General features: G+C 48.9%; 1 protein-coding gene across 1 annotated transcript in view; it reads left to right on the plus strand.

The window, feature by feature from the left end:
• Window positions 1-607: 607 nt before the first annotated feature.
• LOC103615001 (exonuclease mut-7 homolog) overlaps window positions 608-20,100 on the plus strand; it is a gene marked incomplete at its 5' end in the record, with an annotated part of 146,384 nt that continues 126,891 nt past the window's right edge. The window contains 5 exons of the mRNA XM_017733415.1: window positions 608-661; window positions 1,091-1,230; window positions 2,133-2,233; window positions 6,767-6,840; window positions 8,030-8,068. Coding sequence (XP_017588904.1) covers window positions 608-661; window positions 1,091-1,230; window positions 2,133-2,233; window positions 6,767-6,840; window positions 8,030-8,068 — 408 coding nt within the window. The remainder of the gene's footprint in view (window positions 662-1,090; window positions 1,231-2,132; window positions 2,234-6,766; window positions 6,841-8,029; window positions 8,069-20,100) is intronic.

The following is a 20,100-nucleotide window of genomic DNA, read 5'->3' on the forward strand; positions in this document are numbered from 1 at the left end:
ACAAACTGGTGTTTTCCCACTGCTAACTGGGGCAGTAGGATTGAGCAGCTGAGCTTCCATGATGTGTGTTGGTTCCCTCCTGTTGCGCACTCTGTGATGCTGTGGGTGAAATACAGGCAAGAATTCCCCAGAAAGGAACATAATCCACTGCTGCTGCTGTGAGCAGGGATGATCTGAGGTGTCTGTGGTGCTTGTCTGGCTCTGCAGAACACGTGCTGCCAGTGATGGGGGGAGTTCAAAGGCAGGTGAGACTGAAGTTAGCTCGGAAAGATGTGGTGGGTCAGGTGCTTTTTACCCTGAATTGATAGGAAATATCCATCCCTGCTGGTTTGTCCAAGTGCTTCACTCTTTTTGCCCAGCTACTTGATCTTTAATTTTTGCTCCGGGGCTGTTGCTGCTCAGGATATGCAGCTCTGCCAGGAGTGTTATTGTACATTTGTGGAATGAATGGGGCCAAATGCTTGCAGGATTTGGGCTTGACAATGTAACAGAAACAATTAACACATTAAAAATGTGTATAACGGCGTTTTTACTTCACTTTGGAATAATGCCCATTTATCCACTGTAGGATTCTTCTAAATACACAACTTTTTTTCATGTTTTCTAGGCAGCCATACTGAGTATTAAGCTGAAATTACAGCCAGATCAAGATGTAGAGAAGGTGAGTCATTTTCTCTGCAGGCGCCTCTGTCATCAGATCCACCTTTTGTTTAGCAGGAGATCCATCAGGGCCCTCCAAGTCCTGCTGCCTTTCACCTGAGGCTTTGCTCCATTCCCAAGAAGTCCCTGTTGTGTTGTTGATGTACCTTTACATCAAGGTTAGGCACAGAGTGTGTTTTGTTAGACCCCATTCCACCTCCTGCCCAGTTTTTCTGGCTGCAGCCACTGCTGTAACAAATCCTGGCTGTGCTCATCACTGAGGCAGAGATCAGTACCTTGCCACACTGAAGTTTTGCTCACATTTGTGTAACAAATGTCACAGCACTCTTGTAGGCTGCACTGGTGGCTTGGGCAGGGCTGGGACTTGCTCTAGTGTTCCATGGGGACCAAAGGCAGGGCACGGTGCTTTCATTGTAATTTCTTCTCCTAGATGTGCACCCCACTGCTGCTCCAGGATAAAGCTAACCTGGTGGAAGATTATGTGGGAGAATATCCCGAGCTCCAGAGGAAGCTCTTGCAGACCCTGGACATGTGGTGTGACCCCAGCTTCAATATCAGAGACATCACAAGGTAGAAACACTTGTCCTTCTGAACAGGTGGGGCCAAGGTGCTGCCAGAGCACAGCGTGTCTGTCCCTGGATGTGTTGGGATCAGAGCACAGCGTGTCTGTCCCCTGGCTGTGGCTGTGTCTGTCCCTGGATGTGTTGGGATCAGAGCACAGCGTGTCTGTCCCCTGGCTGTGGCTGTGTCTGTCCCCTGGCTGGCTGGCTGTGATTGTTTCCCAACATAAGGGACTGCAATATATTGACTTTTTGGCTGAAAAAGGGAAAATTCTGGTGGCTGTGCCAGAGCCTTGTCCAACACCCCAGCCTGTAGGACAGAGTAATCCTTGCTATTGACAGATGCTCCATTCCTGCCAGGAGTGCAGATCAAACCTGTGCAGGACACCCCAGCAGCAGAGCAGTATCAAAGCTTCCCATGGAGGTTGGAGCAATCGGCCCCTCGTGCTTTGCTGCAGACAAGGGTGACTTTCAGTATCGGTTGTGCAGGTTTGGCAGGAAGATAACACTGTGATGAAGTGGCAGAAGAACAAGAGGTGCAAGTGGTTAACCTTCCTGTGCTCATCAACCCGTGGTGTGTGCTTTCATTCTGAGCTGCCTCTCACTCAAGTAACTCCTGTCACTCAGAGCCAGCAGCACAGTCAGAGTCAGGCTGTAGCTGCAATAGTTGCTGTCAGCTCTGTAAAAGAGATGAAAAGGAGTTGCTCGCTTTCTTTAGAATGAGCCTCTGGACTTGCTTCAAGTCATCGACTGAAATTTGTGTGGTTGCGCTGTTGACTTTTCACTGTACCTTGGGGAAGGCAGGGCCTGCCCTTACCAACATCCAGCAAGCCCCAGTCCCTCTGCTGTTAAATAGCTGCTATTTGGGAAGCATCCTTTTGCCACAGGTGTGTCTTTCTGGTGTTGTTACAGACCATATCAAGGCCTGTCCAGGTACAAACCAGAAAAATTTAACCGCAGAGTGCTCAGTAAGCTGGTCTTCAGGCTCCTGGAGAGATTCAACGTTGACCCAGGTATGGGATATTGCAACATACTGTGGAGTTATCTCAGTAATAAAGAACAGGCAGAGTCAATTTGTCTTCTTCCATGCTCATCAAGGAATCTCTGCTGTCATTTATCCTGGGGAATTTCAGGGTTTAATTAATGATATTGAAAAACAAAGCTGGTAAGTTATGGGAATTATCACTTTGTGCTGTCGAAGAATGAAGTGCTGGCGACTAATAGACTGCTTCTGCCATGATCTGAAATAAATCCTGACCTCAGCATGGCTCTGCATAAACACACCATGGTCAGCTCTGAGTTATGACTCCATTCCTCTCACATAAGAGGCAAGTCATTATTCACTGGGGATCTGTTTTCTTGAGCTGCGGGTGTGTCAGCTGGGAGGAGATAACCCTTGGGAAGCAGGAGCTTCAGCCCTTTGTGTTCTTTACATAAACTAGGGGTTGGTGGGGGTGAATTTTAAGGCTCTTGGAGCTTTGCAAGAGAAGTGGCACACTTTCCATCACTTCACCAGCAGCTCTCTAACAAAACCTGCTTTACTTTGGTTCTTAGCAGGGACTGTTTTTTCCTTCTCTTTGGGGCCTTGCACCAGACCCCTTTAGGTGTACCGTTAGCTTTTACCCTGCAGAGGTTCCCATCATCAACCCAAGGTTTGCAATTCTCTTTTCTTGGACTGAAAAGGGTTTTCTAACCACAAATTGAGGGCTTATTACACCTGTCACAAACACTACTGCATATTAATCTTCCCATCTTCAGAGTGGTGTTCAAAAGTTAACAAACCCTGCAAACTCTCATTGGAGGAAAAGTGGATATAATTAAACCCAGCACGTTGGTGGGAAAGCTGAGACATATGGGGATGGTTTATTTAGAAATTAAAAGCTTCCCAGGAGTTCATTAGTTTTCAGTAGTTTTCCCTCCTTGACAACGTTGGGCATTCAGTCGGCTGTGTTGTCTTTGATGATCTGTAAAGAGAAATGAGTTGTTCCCCTTCCTTATGAAAGCTCCACCACAGGTATGATACAATGGTGGAGGTGAAATGATATAACTGTTCACATGCAAAATCCTGAGAAATGATAATAAAAGAAAAGAAAAATCTGGGAGAGGAGCACGTGTGGGGCTCAGGTGTGCTCTGTGGGATGCAGCGTGCTTCGACCTGGTGATGCTTTCAGATATTGTAGCTGCTGATAATAATGGCCAGATATTCACTGGTGAGGAGGTTCCTTGAGGTAAATACAGATCCCATTCCTTCCAGACAGGTGTACTTCCAGACCTTTCTCCCATGTAAACTGCAGTGTCTGCAGTGCAGGGCAAGTCCTTGCTCAGGAGGGCTGCCCAGCTCTGCTGGTGTGAGAGGGGATGCTGGCAACTGGTTTGGACTCCAGCTAAGTCCAGTGCTGGATGATTGCCCCAGCCCCATACAGGACAGTTGGGGTTTATTTTTTACATCGTGCCACGTGTAACTGTGAGCAGGAATTCACACATTGCTGAACTGTGGCTGTCAGTCCCCTTTGAAGTGCTTTGGAAGGGATGGATACCTGCAGAGGAATTACTGCCTTAGTGCTGGTTGTGCTGCAACTGAATTGGCTGGAGTTTCTTTGTCTTTCCATCTCTCCCTCCCTTTTGCTGAAGTTCTGGGTGTTCTTTCTCCATTCTTTAGTGGAAGCAAGTCTGACTGGGAGGAAAAAGTACACAAAAAGTCAGCAGGCTGGGCAAAACATACAGATAAAAGAAACACTCGTTTATCTTGTTCTGATAAACCCCCAGAAGCTGGTGGTGAGGCAGAGCTCACACTTCTTGTCACCTCACCTGGGCTTGTCTGATGCTGCAGCTGCTTTCTGTCTCCTCCTCCCTGTGGCTCCCACTCACTGTGAGAGCCTGAGAGCAGCAGCAGGGAGGGAAGTGGCTTTGGTAAGAAGGGCTGGAGGAGGATGGGGTTTCTGGGTATGAGAAGGCAATGTGTGACTCAGTTCTTGCAGTTCCAAATCAACTTGGAGATTGCACTCCCTGAGCTCACTCTTGCCCACTCACAGTAAATCTCACTGGCTTCCAAGCAAGGCTGAGGTGTCCATCAGCAACTGAGATCTGGAACGCTCCTGGGAACTACCAGCCCTAAATTTCAGAGCCAGATAGGAGGAGTGGCCCAGTATAAAAAAGATCTCACACCTCAGGGGAAAAAAAAAGCCATCCTCTTAGATTAGTCCTGTTCTTTTTCAGAGCTGTGTTCCTGTTAACTCCCAAACAGGGCATGGAAGTGGGAGATTTTCTGCTGAGTCCCAAAGGTGTCCCAATAAACTGTGTGTGGATTTCATTTAATTACCCTTATTGGGGAAGGAAGAAGTTGGGCAAAAGTGGTGTGTGATTGAGGAAATTGAGGTTTATTGAGTCTTTCCTCACACCTGGGTCAGTGTGCTCTGGGTTAACGAGCCTGTAGCTTTTCCAAGCTAATTACTTAACAGTCTTTGGAGACCCTGTGAGATCGACTTTACAAATGCAAGTTTCAGTCAAAACAGATCTCAGTGGTGAGGCAACAGCCCCTTCCCAGGGCTGACATGGTTGAGTCTGTTCTCTGCTGTGGTTTGGCAGGACACACAGAGAGCTCAGTTGATGTTTTTCATTGACAATTATCAAGTTTGAGGTAGAAAGGATCCTGCTCTGGGAAGTGTAACAGCCTCATCTGTTGGGCTTAGTGCCTCCGTGCCAGTGAGGGAGGTGAGAGCAGAGTGACAGAGGCGAGAGAGGTGGCACCTGAGAGCCCCGATGGCGGTGGGGCTGTGCCGGGGCAGGGACACACGAGCACCTCCAGCTCTGAGCGCTGTGAGCGAGTGCTTGCCATGGGCTTCCAAAGGTTTTTAACGTGACCCAAGAGCAATGTTCCCCTCGCTTGAGCACCCAGTTGTCCGTCTGGTTTAACGTGGGATTTCCGTCCGTGTGACCGCCCCCGGCCGGCCCCGCGCTGCCGGGAGCGCAGCGCTGCGGGGCAGCAGAGGGCAGGAGAGCGCTGCGCTCGGCCACATCTGCACAGGTGAGCCACAGCTGGCCCCACATCTGCACAGGTGAGCCACAGCTGGCCCCACATCTGCACGGGTGAGCCACAGCTGGCCCCACATTGGCACAGGTGAGCCACAGCTGGATATTTCCTTCAGAAGCTCAAAGAAAAAGCTGTTCAGTGGATCTTTTGGGTGGTCTGGAGGGGTCATGCCATGGTTCTGTCTGAAGTGCTTTGAAAACTTCAAGTCAGGTGGTGGTGTTACTAATTTTTACGTTGATCTTGCATTCTTTAGAGAGTGTTTCTTTCCATGAGCTGATGATTTCTCCTCCAGATATTGGGATAATATCCAGAGGAAAGATCACCATATTTACTGGTGCAATATCCTGCATGATAATTGCAGTAATTTCCTCAGATGCTTTGAGGGGAAGGATCTGTTGTCACACTGTGGAAGATTAACTTAAAAATACCAGCTCTAACCTTCTGTTTGAGATGGAAACATTTAGGTTCTGAGGTGATGCTTCACGGCACTCTGAGGAGCAGCTGCAACCAGTGGGACATAAATCCATACCCCTCTGATCCCAGGCTCTGGTATCCAGAGATCACTCTTTGTTCTCGTGGGTTTTAGTCCTCGGGCATGCCCTGTGTGGGGCATGGAGAGGGATAAGGAATCAGTTTCTCCCTGAGGGTGCTAATTCAAGGGAGGCTACAGAGAATTTTCCCGTTCCTGTTCTCTGTGACTGTTTCTGGTTAGTGGTCCTGCTCCTTTTGGCTCCCAGTGAGGTGGTTTTAGCCACTGAGACCCCAAGGAAGGCTTTGGTGAAGCCTTTCTCTGTACAGGCACCTCGGCATCCAGCAGGAGCTGACAGATACCTGTGCTAATGCCAGTGCATGTCTTTTATCTCCTGCCTTTATCTCTCCCTGCACTGGATTTCAAAACAAGGTGCTGTGTGAAGATCTTGGGTTTTGCAGTTGTAATGAGCCATATCTAATGAAGATGACAGCAATAAAAATAATAACAACAACTGTGGCTTGCTAGCTCAGCAGAACAATATTCCCCACCCTCTTTGTGTGGATGTGGAGTCTCTTTCATGGATCTGTGTTTTATCGGATAAACTTCAGCCACAAGTTTACATCCTGAGTGAGCTGTTCACAACTGCTTCAATGAATTAACAGCACAGGGTCCAATTAAACCCGAAAGAATGCAGCCTCCAGAGACTGAGGTGGTGCCCATGTGAGGATGCTGCCTAATTAAAGGTGTGAAGTCATTGACTGTGGAGCATATTGAACCAGGGAGTGGATCTTATCGCTCAGGGGTGGTGGAGGCAGAGATATCAGACCCGAGAATTAGCATTGCTAATCACGGATGAAAGTGTAAATAACAGTTTATAGTTGAGATAAGCTGACAATGTGTGAGTCTGTCCCTCATTGTTCCAAGTGTGAGGGCATCCTGCCTTCCACAAACCCAATCTGACACTGGGGGAGGAAAAGTGTAATGTCTAGACAGTAAAACTTCCAGGAAATGCTGTGTACTTAAATGTCTTTTTCCTTCTTTCAGCTCTCTGCCCTAATGTCATCAATCAGCGGCACTTGAGAACCCTGAATTACCTCTTTTACAAGAGATTTGTTGAGGTACGTGCTGTGTTGCGTGCGTGGAATGAGGATTTTTGTTACATTTACATTTTGAATAACTTAATTGAGATAATCAAAATGTGTCAACAGTTTATGATCAAGTTTTTTTACAAGTTCTGCTCCCAAGCCCTTCCAGTCCATCAGGAAGGCTCTGATCTGTCTCTGCTGCCTGCCAAACCCACTGCCAGAGGAGCTGGGGAGGATGGAGCACTTCTGCCTCCTGCATCTCTGAGCTGTAGTGTTGGATGACATCACTGTGGGGAGCTTGGTCATCCACAGAGAGAGCAGAGAGCATTTCTCCAGGTGTATTTGTTTAGCAGAGGGAAATGGATTCGTGATCTGGTGTTCTGCTCTCTCTGGCCTTCCACTTCCTTTGTTTTGGAGAATTTGCTTGATTTAAAGTGTTCAAGCTGGCCAGTTACTTCCATTAAGGTACATTTGGCAGCTGTTTCTGGACACAGTCCCTTCTTCTGAGAGCTCTTTGGTGCTCTCTGTTTACCATTCTCAGCTGTGCCTGAGCTCTGGTTAAATGGCTCCTTTATCTCACTAATATTTAAATTACATGCTTGGATATCTCAAAGCTGTTTTCTTTGAGGCTCTTACTCCCTGTTTGCTCTTGTACCTTTCCATACAAGTGGCTCTGACACTCCCTGTTCCCCTCTGGCAGCTCTGGGGGGAGACTCATGGTGGGTCTCGTGCAGTTCTTGGCAGAGTGGAGAGCAGGTCCCATCCTGACCTTCTCCCCAGGTTTGGCTCTGAACTGCATTAGAATGGGAATATGAACTTATCAGCTTCATTTCCAAGACCTCACGATTCCAGAGGATTTTTCATGATTTGGCTGTTGAGAAAAACTGTATTTTTATATTCTGAAGGCTCAGCCTTGCAGATGATCCCCGAGATCCCTGCCATGGGCTGCCTGGAGAGATGAACAGTCTGGGGACAAGCTGCATGTGGATTTTTATGCTTTCTGTGCTGTGGTGTGAGAGTTCCCTGCATTCCCCCTCCAAGCTGTGTTGTTCTGCCATGCCCCAGGTGGAGACACTGAGGAGCTGAGGTGCCCCATGTGCTCGGGGTGCATGCCTTGGTCTCAGGTGATGCCAGTGGGGACAACGGGGTGTTCATTTCTAGTTTGCTGTGTGGAACATCCTCCCTTTCCTAAGATGGCTCAGAAGTGGTGTTGTCTTTTCAGAAAACCATGACTGAGGAGAATTGGGCAGACCACATTCAGGTGAGTGTGGATTTCCCTCTCCTGCTTTTGCAGGGTTATTTGCTTGGAGGTTATTTTAAGATGTTCAGCATATCCAGCTCTGGCTATTGTAGTCCTGCTATCACAGTTCTGTACTTTCTCAACACTTTGGAAGCAAAACTGTAAATGCAGGGAAGGGCAGGGGAGAACACTTACATTGTAATTCCTTTTATGTCTTTGAAAATGCTTTAGTTTGGCTGGAGCCAAGCTAGAATGTTTGGATAACACTCTCAGCCCTTCCAGCTCAGGATATCCCATGGCTCTGTGGTTCTGTGATTTAGATAAGATTATCAAGTACATTCTTTTACTTTCCTGCACTTACTTGTAAGTGAACACTACAAGTATTTACACTGATTAATGATGAGGAAGGGGGAAAAGAGGCTGTTCTTCAGCAGCTAGCAAGGTGTATGAGGAAACTGGGGTAAAAGTTAGATTCCCTGTGCATGCTGTGACCATTTTCAGCAGGTGACTGTTTGATGTTGTGATGTCTCTGTCTTGTGCTGCGGGACACAAGTCATTTTAACAGCACGGGGAGAAGGGAGCGGGGTGGGTGTTTCTTGATGTATAAATAAAAGAGTTCAGGCAATCGTGGTTTAGCCTGATCCTACAAAAAATACAAATGTGGCAATGACACAGCAAAAATTCCATGGTGGTACACAGTAGTGGTTATTTATGTGTCCATGATTCCCCTATGGAATTGCAGCCTCGTTGTGCATTTGCTCCTGTTCTGGAACCCCTCTCAGGCTGAATTCTGCAGCCTTTAGGGATTTCTGAAAATCCATCTGGAGGGTCGGTGTGGGCTCTGAGGGGTTGTGAGCCAGGCTGATGAGCTCAGGGATCTGAGGGCTCAGGCACTGTTTGGACACACCAGCAAAGCAGCAGGACTGCTGGGTTCTCCTGTGCAGCTCCAGGGGCTGGACACAATGATCCTTGGGGTTTCTTCCACTCAGGAGATTCCACGATTCTCACTTGGGGATGTGCTTTGGTGTGTGTGGGGAAGGGGTTTCTGTTGATGGTGGAGTGTGGGATGAAGCTCCCCTGTCTCCCTCTTTGGAGGCAGCAGGCTCAGGACATCTCCGGGAAGTGCACGTGTGGTGCCTGGCAAGCCCTGAGAGCACAGAGCTGCATCCTGCACTGGGGCAGAGGGTTGTCTTTGCTTTACAAAGGACTGCAAACTTTGTATTTCCTGCTTGTTGCCAACCGATGTATTTTTCACAACTGTGTAATTATCAGCCGAGTGGTGCTGAAACTTGCCTGTTATCAGCCTGGCTTGGTGCTATCAGAGATCCCTGTCTCTGGCATCACTTGAAAGCGATGGGAATCTGTACCTGTGCATCTGCAGGAAGCTGAAATAACAACCTGTGCAGGCTGGTGGCTGCTGCTCGCAGGGGAAAGAGGGAATAAAGGAAGGATCTTGGAGCAAGTTTTGGTTTTCAGTGCAAAAACTAAGGTTGTTCAGGACTTTATTGGTTTTGAAAGGTTCAAAGTTCACTCAGAGCTTCAGAGAATCACAGGATCACTGGTTTGGGTTGGGAGGGGCCTTAAAGCCCATCCAGTGCCACCTCACCATTCTACCATTCCCTGACTGCACTGGTTGAGACTACTCTGACCTTGGTGTGTGGTTTGAGAGGAGGGTACAGGGATGCACCTCCCAGAAAAGTGCCCTCATTTTCCTCAGGCCCCTGTTGTGCAGCTCCTCAGGCTCTTCTGGGCTTGTGGGGATGCAGAGATGGGCCCTGGGGGCAGCTGTTTCCCGTGTTCTGCACAGGGAGAGCCTGCAGCTGATCTCTGTCCTCCTCCAGTTGGGACAGTGAGATAACTTATTTATTTTAAAATTTCTGACCATGAAAATCAAGCACTGTGCCAGCTCCTTCTCTGGGTGAGCAGGGGTCAGATGCTGGTAATTCCTAGGAAATGCAGAACTCCAGTTCCACTACAGTTCAAGGGTTGTTATGCTGCTTTCAGATAAAATTCAGAAATCTACCCTTCTTTCTGTGCAATACATTGGAAAAACTTTAACAATTCCTGGTACTTAATAGTTGTAAATTACTTTATACTGCAGCAAGGAGTTGATGTAGTCTTATTTATGTGACCAGTTAATTTCTAAATGACAGTGGCTGATGCTAAGATTCTTTCTGTACAGGACCATTTTGACCTCAATTAAAACTCAGCTACCTCTGGAATAAAATGTAATAACTGTTACACTCAAGGAGGGAATTTTTAGGGGGAATTTGAAGGGCAGAATGCAATTTATTTTTTCAAAGGTTTTTTTTTGTGGCCAGGACTCCTGCTCTGGGGAGTCTTGAATAAGGACAAGGAGTCAAAAAGACCACTTTGCAAATACCCACATCCAGTGTCCTTCCCTGGAACCCCTGACTTAAGGGAAACTTTCCAGTTGTTTTGAGCAACATCTCTGCAGTGTGAGGAACTAAATATCCACAGGGAGTGAAGCAGTGTGTGCAGTGCAGATGGGAATGGTGCTCCAGAGGTGACTAATAACTGACATGTCTCTCAGTAGAAGGCTGCACACAAAATCATCTTTCCCTCTGGTTGGAGTGAAGTGTTTATTCAGGGATGGGATGGATTTCATCACTCAAATGTCAAATCCAGACTGGCTCTTTTCCTGGAAGGTGGAAACCCAAACGAGTTTAACCAGCTGACGTGTGGAGTCCCCTGTCAGTACTTACAGACTTCTTTAGCAGGAAATTAAACCAGTGGGTGATCGTTTTGCTCCCTCTGGCCTTAGAAGTCTCAGGAAGGAATCATCAGCTGGAATAAATGATCACGGTTCCACCAGTGCTGCTGCTCATGGTGCTTGTGCTGAGGTGCTGAGCCACTGGAGCCCAGTAGCTCCCAGTATGGGGGTGTGTGTGAATATGCAGGAGCTGCTCCTGATCTGGTTTTGCCTGCAGTCTGCCAGTTCAACCATCTGCAAAAGAATTCCGTTTATCTTTCCACAGCTTTAAGCAGCTCCCTAACAGCTGCCGTTGCAAAAAAGAGGTTTGATTTTTCTTGTCCTTTTCCCCTTTGCAGAACAGCTGGTATTTATACCTGGACTAGTCACAGGTTTAAGGTCTGCTGTCTCTCTTGGGAAATCAGGACTGGGGGAATTGCTTTGTTTCAGGTCAGAACTGGCAGCCTTTCTTCCCCCAGTGTCAACTTGTTGCTCCCATTTCTCCTTCCATTCCTGTCCCTGCATTTTGTCCCCTGTTCAGGGACTGACAGGAGCTCAGTGGGGGTGACAGTGCTTTGACACTCCTCCTGCTTTTTCCCTGTGCCATTTTCTTTGGATTCACTATTCTTGTTGGAGGTCTCTGGGGAGAACACACAGCCACAACATGGTTTAAAGGGAATATTAAACCATGGACAAACTAGAGTTTGTAGTAGGCGGAAAAGTGGGAGGCAAAGTATCAATCTTCTTCCATTTTTCAGTTCAGTTTGTCAGTGGGGTCATATATTGATTGGAAGCTGAAATAACACCAGAGTTCCTGGAAAGCAAAAGGATGACTGATGGGGCTGGTGCAGAGAACAGGCACATCTGTGCCTGTCTCAGGAGCAGCATCCTGTAATTCCAGGAGTTGGACTCGATGATCCTGTGGTTCCCTTCCAGCTCAGGATATTCCGATTCCGTGACCCTGTGGTTCAGTTCTGCAGCTGCGTTCTGCTCTCGGGCTGGAGAGCAGGCGAATGTGCACCTGTGCTAATGAAGTTTGCACTGCTGGGCTAAAAGGAAGGGGAACTTTGCATGGAACAAAGCCCCAGCTGCTGTGGGAGAAGCACACGGGAAAAGCCAAACATGCAGCGTGTTCCGTGCCTCCCCAGCTAAAGGAGAGTCTATCAAAGGATGACATGTACAGTTAAATGTAAATACTTCCAGCTCCTTCCTGCATGGCTGAGGCTGTGTTAATTCTCTGTAAGACCTGGAGGGCTGGTGTAATTGTGGTAGTTTTATTTATAACAAATCCAGCCATGGCTAGATAAATAAATTGTGGTTAAGCACAAAGATGCTGATGAATTCTGGTGTAATATTACAGTAGGTACAAAGGAGCCAAGACAAGCTGCCATCATTTGCTGTCCAATCTACCAAATTGTCAAAAATGTCCAAAATAATTTTAAAAGTCAGCCAAAAATTTCTCTGGAGTGATGTAAGATGTGTTTGCTCAATAACTTTGGAAAATCAGCTCCCATTTACTGAAGTGTGGATTTACAGGGCCAAGCTGGGGATTGACAGGAGCTGGGTGTCTGATTCTGCTTCAGGGAGGGATTGGCAAGGGATCCTTGGAAAGCTCAGGACCTCGGTCTTAAAACTGATGGCCAAATAGCCTTACTGTGCAAACGAATGAAGTACTGGAGAGTGAAGAGAGGAAACTGCAGAGAACACACTGGGGGGAAAAAATCTCCTTTAAATTGTTTTGGTGTGTTAGAGATGCATTCTGACCTTAGCCCCCTGCCACCAGCCAGGGCCAGCATGCTGCTAAGCACTGTAATTACATTTCTGTCACTAGCAGGCATTCACTCGGCAGCACAGCTTCATCAGGAGGAGATTTGGTATGGTATAAAGAAGATCTAATTGGCTTATGGCTGTGGGTTGAGAGGTCAGGGTTAGATTAAGGAGTTAAGAGCATCAGTGAGCTGTTCAGCTCCACTGGGGTGTGCTGGGGGAGGTTTAGTTCTGCCAAGTGGGAAAAGCATCCTAGGAGTAGGAAACTATACAGGAATGATGATCATGCAAAACCTTATGGGAATGTGTGGAACATACCAGGTCCTGAAATCACCATCAGGAGTAGTGTCCAGGATACCTGTTACTGACTGCAAACTGCAGCAGCTACAGGGTTAAAGTCACAGAATCCCAGACTGGTTTGAGTTGGAAGGGACTTTAAAGAACATCTTATTCCACCCCTGCCATGGCAGGGACACCTCCCACTGTCCCAGGCTGCTCCAAGCCCCAATGTCCAGCCTGGCCTTGGGCACTGCCAGGGATCCAGGGGCAGCCCCAGCTGCTCTGGGCCCCCTGTGCCAGGGCCTGCCCACCCTCAAAGGGAAGAATTTCTCCCCAATATCTAGTGAAAATCTCCCTTCTGCCAGTTTAAAACTGCTCCCCCTCACCCTGTCACTGTCTGCCTCTCTATAAAGTCACTCTCTGTCTTTTCTATAAGCTCCCTTCAGGTACCAAAGGGCCACAACAAGGTCTCCCCAGAGCCTTCTCTTCTCCCAGCTGAACAACCCCAGCTCCTGTTTGTATCCCACAGAGTGAAAATGAGGACAGGCTCACTTCTAACAGGCAAATCCTCACGTTCCTGTTGCTCCAGGACCAAGGGAACCCTGTCAAGAGCCCTGACGTTGGCCTGTGCAGCCAAATAGGGAAAGGCAGGGGGAAAGATGGGACATGGAGCTTGGTGCTTCCCAGGGTAGCACAGAAAGAGAGGATGGGTTCACTGATAAAAACCAAAACAAACCAAACAACAGGGCTCTGCACATCCTGTGTTTGCAGGTGGGAGCAGTTCTCACCTGCAGCTCCGTGGCAGGAGCCCCAGGATGCCCTCGCCCCATGGGAGTTGCTGTGAGCTGGGGCTGTGCAGGCGTGGGGGCTCTGTTTGCCCAGTGTCACTGAAGTTTTCAGCCTTCACACACACACACACAGATCCTCTCTGCCCTTCTTACCCAGCCAGCAGTAAAACGATCCAGTCATTCCATAATCATCCCAGATTATTTAAACCCTCTGTAATCGATCGGTCCCTGAGTGCTCACTGATAGATATTGGCTTCTAAAGCCTGTGCAAATCAGCTGCCTTGCACACAGATAATCAGGCTGCTGGCAATTGATAGTTTGGCTGTATTATACTTTTAGGCAAGATTAGTTCCCCAGTTCCCTGCCAAGAAGAGAACCACATAAACAGAGGATTGTTTAGAAACAAAAAAAGTTCCTCTTGACAGAGAAGTCATGTAAATGGGAAGAAACAGGAAACTAATCTTCCCTTGTTCGCTCTGAAAGAATGCATATCTCAGAGGAATGTTGTAATTATGGATTTAGGAAATCAGTCCAATTTGCCAGGGTGTGAATTTCAGAGTTCATTCAGTCAACCCTCTCAAGCATTTCTCCTTCAGAACAAAAACCACCAGGAGCTGAAGTGTACCAAAAGAGATTAAAGGAGAGAAAAATCTACTGCCAAGCTTTGCTTTTGGGAGAGATCCTGCACGGATACTGATTATTGCTTTGGCTCTGAGCCAGGGAGCTTTGGGCACAACAAAACAGAAATCAGTGGTAACCCATGTTTGTCCTGTGGGCATCTCTTCCATACAGTAATGATGGGAAGAGTTTGTGCTCCTGAGCAAGTATTTCCATTGTCAGGATTTCTGCTTATTTACTTTGAAGACTTTCCTAAACAGAAAAGAGGAGACTTTTTTCCTAAATTGAGTCTATGGGTTCTCATTATGTATGTGACTGGGTATGGGAACACTTACTGGAGTTACTGGTGGGTTAATTGCACGCTGGTTAATGCCAGGGCTCCAAACCCTGGGGGAAGGCGTCGGGGTGGCTTCGGCTCTCGCACATCCCGACAAACGGGTGAGGTGTCACCCTGTGAGTTCAGGTCCCAGCAGGAGCACAGAGGCAGTGGTTTCACTCCTCCACACACCTACAGCTGTGGCAGCCCTGTGGCGACCTGCAGCCGCGGGGCTCCGTCCCTGTCCGCACAGTGAGGCCGGCCCTGGCAGCACATGGAACTCCTCACTCTGTGGAATTCCTGCAGACAGATCCTGCAGCACCAGCCCATGTCACACGCTTCTGCTGAGCTGGATTTTGGAATGCTGAGATTGGACAGTCACCCTTCAGGCAGTCCCAGAGCTCAGCAGAGAGCTGTGTTTTCCTTGTGCAGGCTTCCGTGCTCCAGGATACAAACCAGAGTAGAGTTCTGGGATGGTGACTTCTGTAGAACATTCATGGAAGCGCCAGGATTGTAAAACCTTCTGAGGCTGGAAAGACCAGAGAAACGATGTTTGGTCACAGGAGGCCCAGGCTCAGTGAGGCTCAGCAGCAGTGCAGGTCACCCAGTACACGATGGGAGCCTTCACTTCCTTAAACTGGAGAGCAGGATTTGCCACTGGCCCCTGACACTTTGTTCGTGTGTGTGTGACACGATGACAAAAGGCAGGGAGATAAATGCTACTTCAAAATACACTGGGAAGATAAGGGTTGCCAGTTTGTCTTCAATGCACTGTGTCACTGGGCTCAGACAAAGCATCTACTGTGATAAGTAACACACTGCTCTGAAAGAGTTTGGCCAATTTCCCCATCCTCATTCATCTTCAGTCTTGCCAAGTGCTGGAGTGCTCCCAGAAAATATCTCCAGCCTGCCATCGTGGGACTGAGGTGTGAGAAATCTGGAAGCATATCAAAAATCTGGGGCTTATGTATTCAGACCAAGTCCTTGGTCCTTTGCTGATCCCTGGGATGAATAATATTCAACAGCTCTGGGGCCAGGGTTAGGCTGGAATTCAGAAGGTGCCTCTGCAGTGGTTGTGAGAAGGGGATTTTGGGAGGAAGCACAGAGCCTCGGGATAGACTTCACACAGAAGAGAAGGGAAAACAAATTATATCTGAAAAAGTAAGTAGGGTAAAGTTACCTTAGTCTATTTGCTATGGAATTGTATTTTGGGGGGTTTATGCAAGTCATACAGTTACTTTTCAAACAAAGGTTATTTTAATGGGGTTAGTCTGACACTACAGCTCACTGCAGAGCTACACCTGTGCCATTCCCTGTTGCAGGTGGATTGTGATTTTGTGTATCAGCATACCTGGAGCTGTGGGATGCAGTTGAGGAAAACAATTTAATTGTAGGTTCAGATAAGAGGTTCTGATCTGGGAAAGTCCCCACAGTGTCAGGCTATGCTGACACTGCTGAACAAGACCAGGAATTGATCAGTGGCCCCAAAGACAAGTGGCACTGCTGACTGCTCCCAGCACGGCCCCAGGCTGCCTTCCCCTGAGGATCTGTCTGAAGTCTGCGGTGACAGGAGCAAGGGGACAAGATCCCTTCCCTGAAACCTTCTGTGCAGCAGTGGTGGCGAACTGGGCGAACAGCTCATTTTTTAGGACAGCATTTTCAGTCAGTGGGGAGTGGAATCCAGTGTCAGGATGAGCTCTGCTATCTCACAGAGGTACCATGGTGCCCTCTTTATCAAGAAGCCTGACCTGAAGTGTCTGGGGGATTCTGTGCTGGATGGTTCCTTGGGCACTTGGGAGCAATGTCCCTGTAGAGTATTGCACCTTCAGTTGTGAAGGGATTGTTGGGGTGTCTGTGCAGGGCCAGGGGTTGGACTCTCTGCTCCTTGTGCGTCCCTCCCAGCTCAGGACAGTCCATTTGTGCATTGTCCAGACAAGAAGCATTGATACCCACTGCTGAAGCTACTGAAGTGACTGGAAATGGTCATGCCAGATTCCCTTCAGTGAGACATCCTGTGTGGAGCCTTTCATCTCTGTGGAGGGAAGTGTCTGTGCCCTGTGCCGTGGAGCTGCTGCCAGCAGCAGGTTCGTTCTGTAGCTCTGTGAGCTGCATGAGGGCCCATGAAGGATGTCCAACAATGTGCTCAAGGAAATGTCTCAACCTCTTGCTCAGTGTTTTTTGAAAATACTCTCTCCAGATCTGCCTTTGAAAGCTGCCTTGGTTCTTTCCCTCCACTCTGTACCTGCTCACATCTGTGGCAGCAGGAGCAGATTTTGGAGACACGATGACTTCATCTGTTGAAAATTAATTACTTCCCTCAGGGGCTGCCTTAAAAAAATTTGGAAGGAATCCCAATGCAGGAAATGTATTTGGATCTCTGTGTAGTATTGCTGAGCATGATCAGGACCATCCTGTATTCTGGGTAAATGAGATCCTGGGTGTTCTTCGCCCGGGAGGTGCTTGGGACTTGAAAGCAGCAGTTGCTGCAAGAAGCCGCCCGTCTGTGTGGAGATGAGCCTGAGGAATGCAGGGCACTGCTGATCACACAATCAGAGCCTCATTTCAGTTTGAAATTAGCTCTTCTCTGCGAGCTCATCTCTGCCCTCCTGCTCAGAGCAGGGCCAGCTTCATGGGACAAGGTGTTGCCGTGCCCTGCCTGGTTCCAGTGCCCCTCTGGGCCTGTTGCAGTGTTTAGCCACTCTCACTGTCCCATATTTTTAGTTTTTGGCCTGGCTGGAATTCGTGGGAGGATCTGACTCCATCTTCTCTACGGCTCCCCTGATAAAATTAAAGAGGGGATTCTATTCCCCTACACCCAGCCAGGCCTTCCCTGTGCTGAACCAGCCCTGCTCCCTCAGCCTCTCCACGTGCTCCAACCCAGTGACCATGTCCTGGAATCCCAGCATGGTTTGGGTTGGAAGGGACCCCTAAAGCCCCTGTGGGGGTGAGCTTTAGCAGACAGGCTGTATGGTGTGAGTCTGCTGGCCGCCTCTTGGCCGTGGTGGTGTGAGACACACAGGAACGTGGAGCAGATGCATCCTGTCACACAATATTGTTCAGCTGCTCACCACAAACCAGCAGCTTCCTCCAGGTCGCCCAGAACAATTAGCTCCCTGTGAGGAGCCCCAGTACAGCAAGCTGACTTTAAGAGTTGCCTTTGCCTTGAGCCCTCCCAGTAATATCCTAAGTTAGACTCCTCTGAATTGCCTTTTGGAGGAGCACGGGGAGGCTGGGAAGCTGAGCGTCCTGATTCCCAAAGCAGGGGCGAGGTGGTGTGAACATGCCCCAGGGAGCCGCAGTGCCAAAGCTTCGCTGAAGGAGGATCAAGCCCACTTCCCCGGCATTGATGTGGTAATGGGCTCCCGAGCTCGGGAGCGTGGCTCTGGCAGTGACGCGCTGATCGCTATCTGAAAGGCGGCCTGCTGGGCTCTCAATGCAGCCCACTTCGTGCTTCTCCAGTTCATGAACCAGCGCATCTCAGTGGCCAGTGCCTGGGAGCGAGAGAGCAGCTCGAGTGATGAGAAAGCAGGCTGTTCTCAGGGTGTTCTCACGCTGTTCTCAGGCTGTTCTCCGGGTGCTCAGGCTGTTCTCAGGCTGTTCTCCGGGTGCTCAGGCTGTTCTCAGGCTGTTCTCCGGGTGCTCAGGCTGTTCTCAGGCTGTTCTCCGGGTGCTCAGGCTGTTCTCAGGCTGTTCTCCGGGTGCTCAGGCTGTTCTCAGGCTGTTCTCCGGGTGCTCAGGCTGTTCTCAGGCTGTTCTCCGGGTGCTCAGGCTGTTCTCAGGCTGTTCTCAGGCTGTTCTCAGGGTGTTCTCAGGCTGTTCTCAGGCTGTTCTCAGGCAGTTCTCGGGCTGCTCAGGCTGTTCTCAGGCTGTTCTCAGGCTGTTCTCAGGCTCTGGCTGTGGGCGGTGGCCGTGGCTGAGTGACTGCTGCTTTCACAAGGGAACCTTGCTCAGAAGGGAGTGGGGGGAAAGTTGGCATCTTTCACCCAAAGGAGAGGATTTCCCCCCCCTACCCTGCACCTGTGAGACCCCACCTGGAGCACTGTGTCCAGCTGTGGGGTCCTCAGCACCACAAAGGCACTGACCTGTTGGAGAGTCCAGAGATGGTCTGGAGCCCCTCTGCTCTGGAGCCAGGCTGGGAGAGCTGGGGATGTTCAGCCCGAAGAAGAGAAGGCTCCATCCAGGGATATCTTATTGTGGCCTAGTGAGACTCAAAGGGATTTATAGGAAAGAGGGAGAGGCACTTTACATTGGCAGACATTGACAGGACAAGGGGGAATGGGCCTTAAGCTGAAGGAGGGCAGGGTTAGATGGGATATTGGGAAAGAATTGTTCCCTGGGAGGGTGGGCAGGCCCTGGCACAGGGTGCCCAGAGCAGCTGTGGCTGCCCCTGGATCCCTGGCAGTGTCCAAGGCCAGGCTGGACATTGGGGCTTGGAGCAGCCTGGGACAGTGGGAGGTGTCCCTGCCCATGGCAGGGGGGTTGGAACTGGATGGGCTGTAAGGTCCCCCCAACCCAAACCATTCTGTGATTCCAGGAGTTCCCTTCAATGACATCTGATGGTCACCCTGCAGCATCTCCCCATGCAGCACAAATGATGGAAACTTTGAAGCAGAAACCTCAAGCACAAATACAATGAAGTAGCAGTGACAGTACCACAGTGGGATGTTCATGGGATGTTCAGGGAATGTTTAAGCTCAGGTGTCTGTGCCTGCCACACCACAGGGAATTCAGCAGTGCTGTCAGTGCCCCCCACTGCTGACAGGCATTTGTCCTTTTCAATTCTGGGTTTCTTTTTCCCCTTTTAAAATTGCTGACTTTAAAATATTCTCCGTGACATTTTCTCTACACTAGCAGGAGGGGTTTTTGTTGATTCTGGAAGCACTTGAAAACAGGGGAAATTGGCCAAGACATTCAAAAGTTAAATTAAAATCTGACTCTGCAAATAGCCAGTGTCAGTGGTGTGAATAACATCCCTCTTTGGGAAAAGATGTTGAGGCAAAGGGCAGAATTGGATGGGACTGAAATGCAGCTTGACACATACAGATAAAACTGATCTGGGGTTGGATAGGGTGACTTCCAAAGGAGATATTGGATATTTGGTTTCAAAATTATTGGTACCAATGGGGAAATTGTTGGTGGGTTACGGTCAGGACATTGCTGAGCTTGCCCTGCGTGGTTGGTGTGAGCTCTGTGAAGCCTTGGCGGTGAGAACAGGATTTACGGGTAGGGAATCTGCAGCCGTCGCTGTGGAAAGCTTTAATCATGGGTTATTGTTGGTGTCAGGGGTTTCTGTGTGCTCCTATGGATTAAAGAATGTATGATATGTCTAGAATTCCAAGAGGGATGTAAACAAGCCTCATGGTCTATAGGATCCTTTCCTGCTCGGAGGTGCCGCTGATGCTGATCAGAACAACCGTGCCAGGTTCCTCCTGAGAAGTGTTCATTTACTGACAGCAAAGCACATGAAATGTCATCCCTGGTGAAACATTGCTCTCTGCATCTGTGCCCACATCTTCTGGGGCCAAAGTTTCCACATTCTTGCCTCTTGCAGAGCTGTTGCGGTGGAAGCCTT

This window comes from Corvus brachyrhynchos, unplaced genomic scaffold (genome assembly GCF_000691975.1).
Source record: "Corvus brachyrhynchos isolate BGI_N302 unplaced genomic scaffold, ASM69197v1 scaffold1005, whole genome shotgun sequence".
Lineage (NCBI taxonomy): Eukaryota > Metazoa > Chordata > Aves > Passeriformes > Corvidae > Corvus > Corvus brachyrhynchos.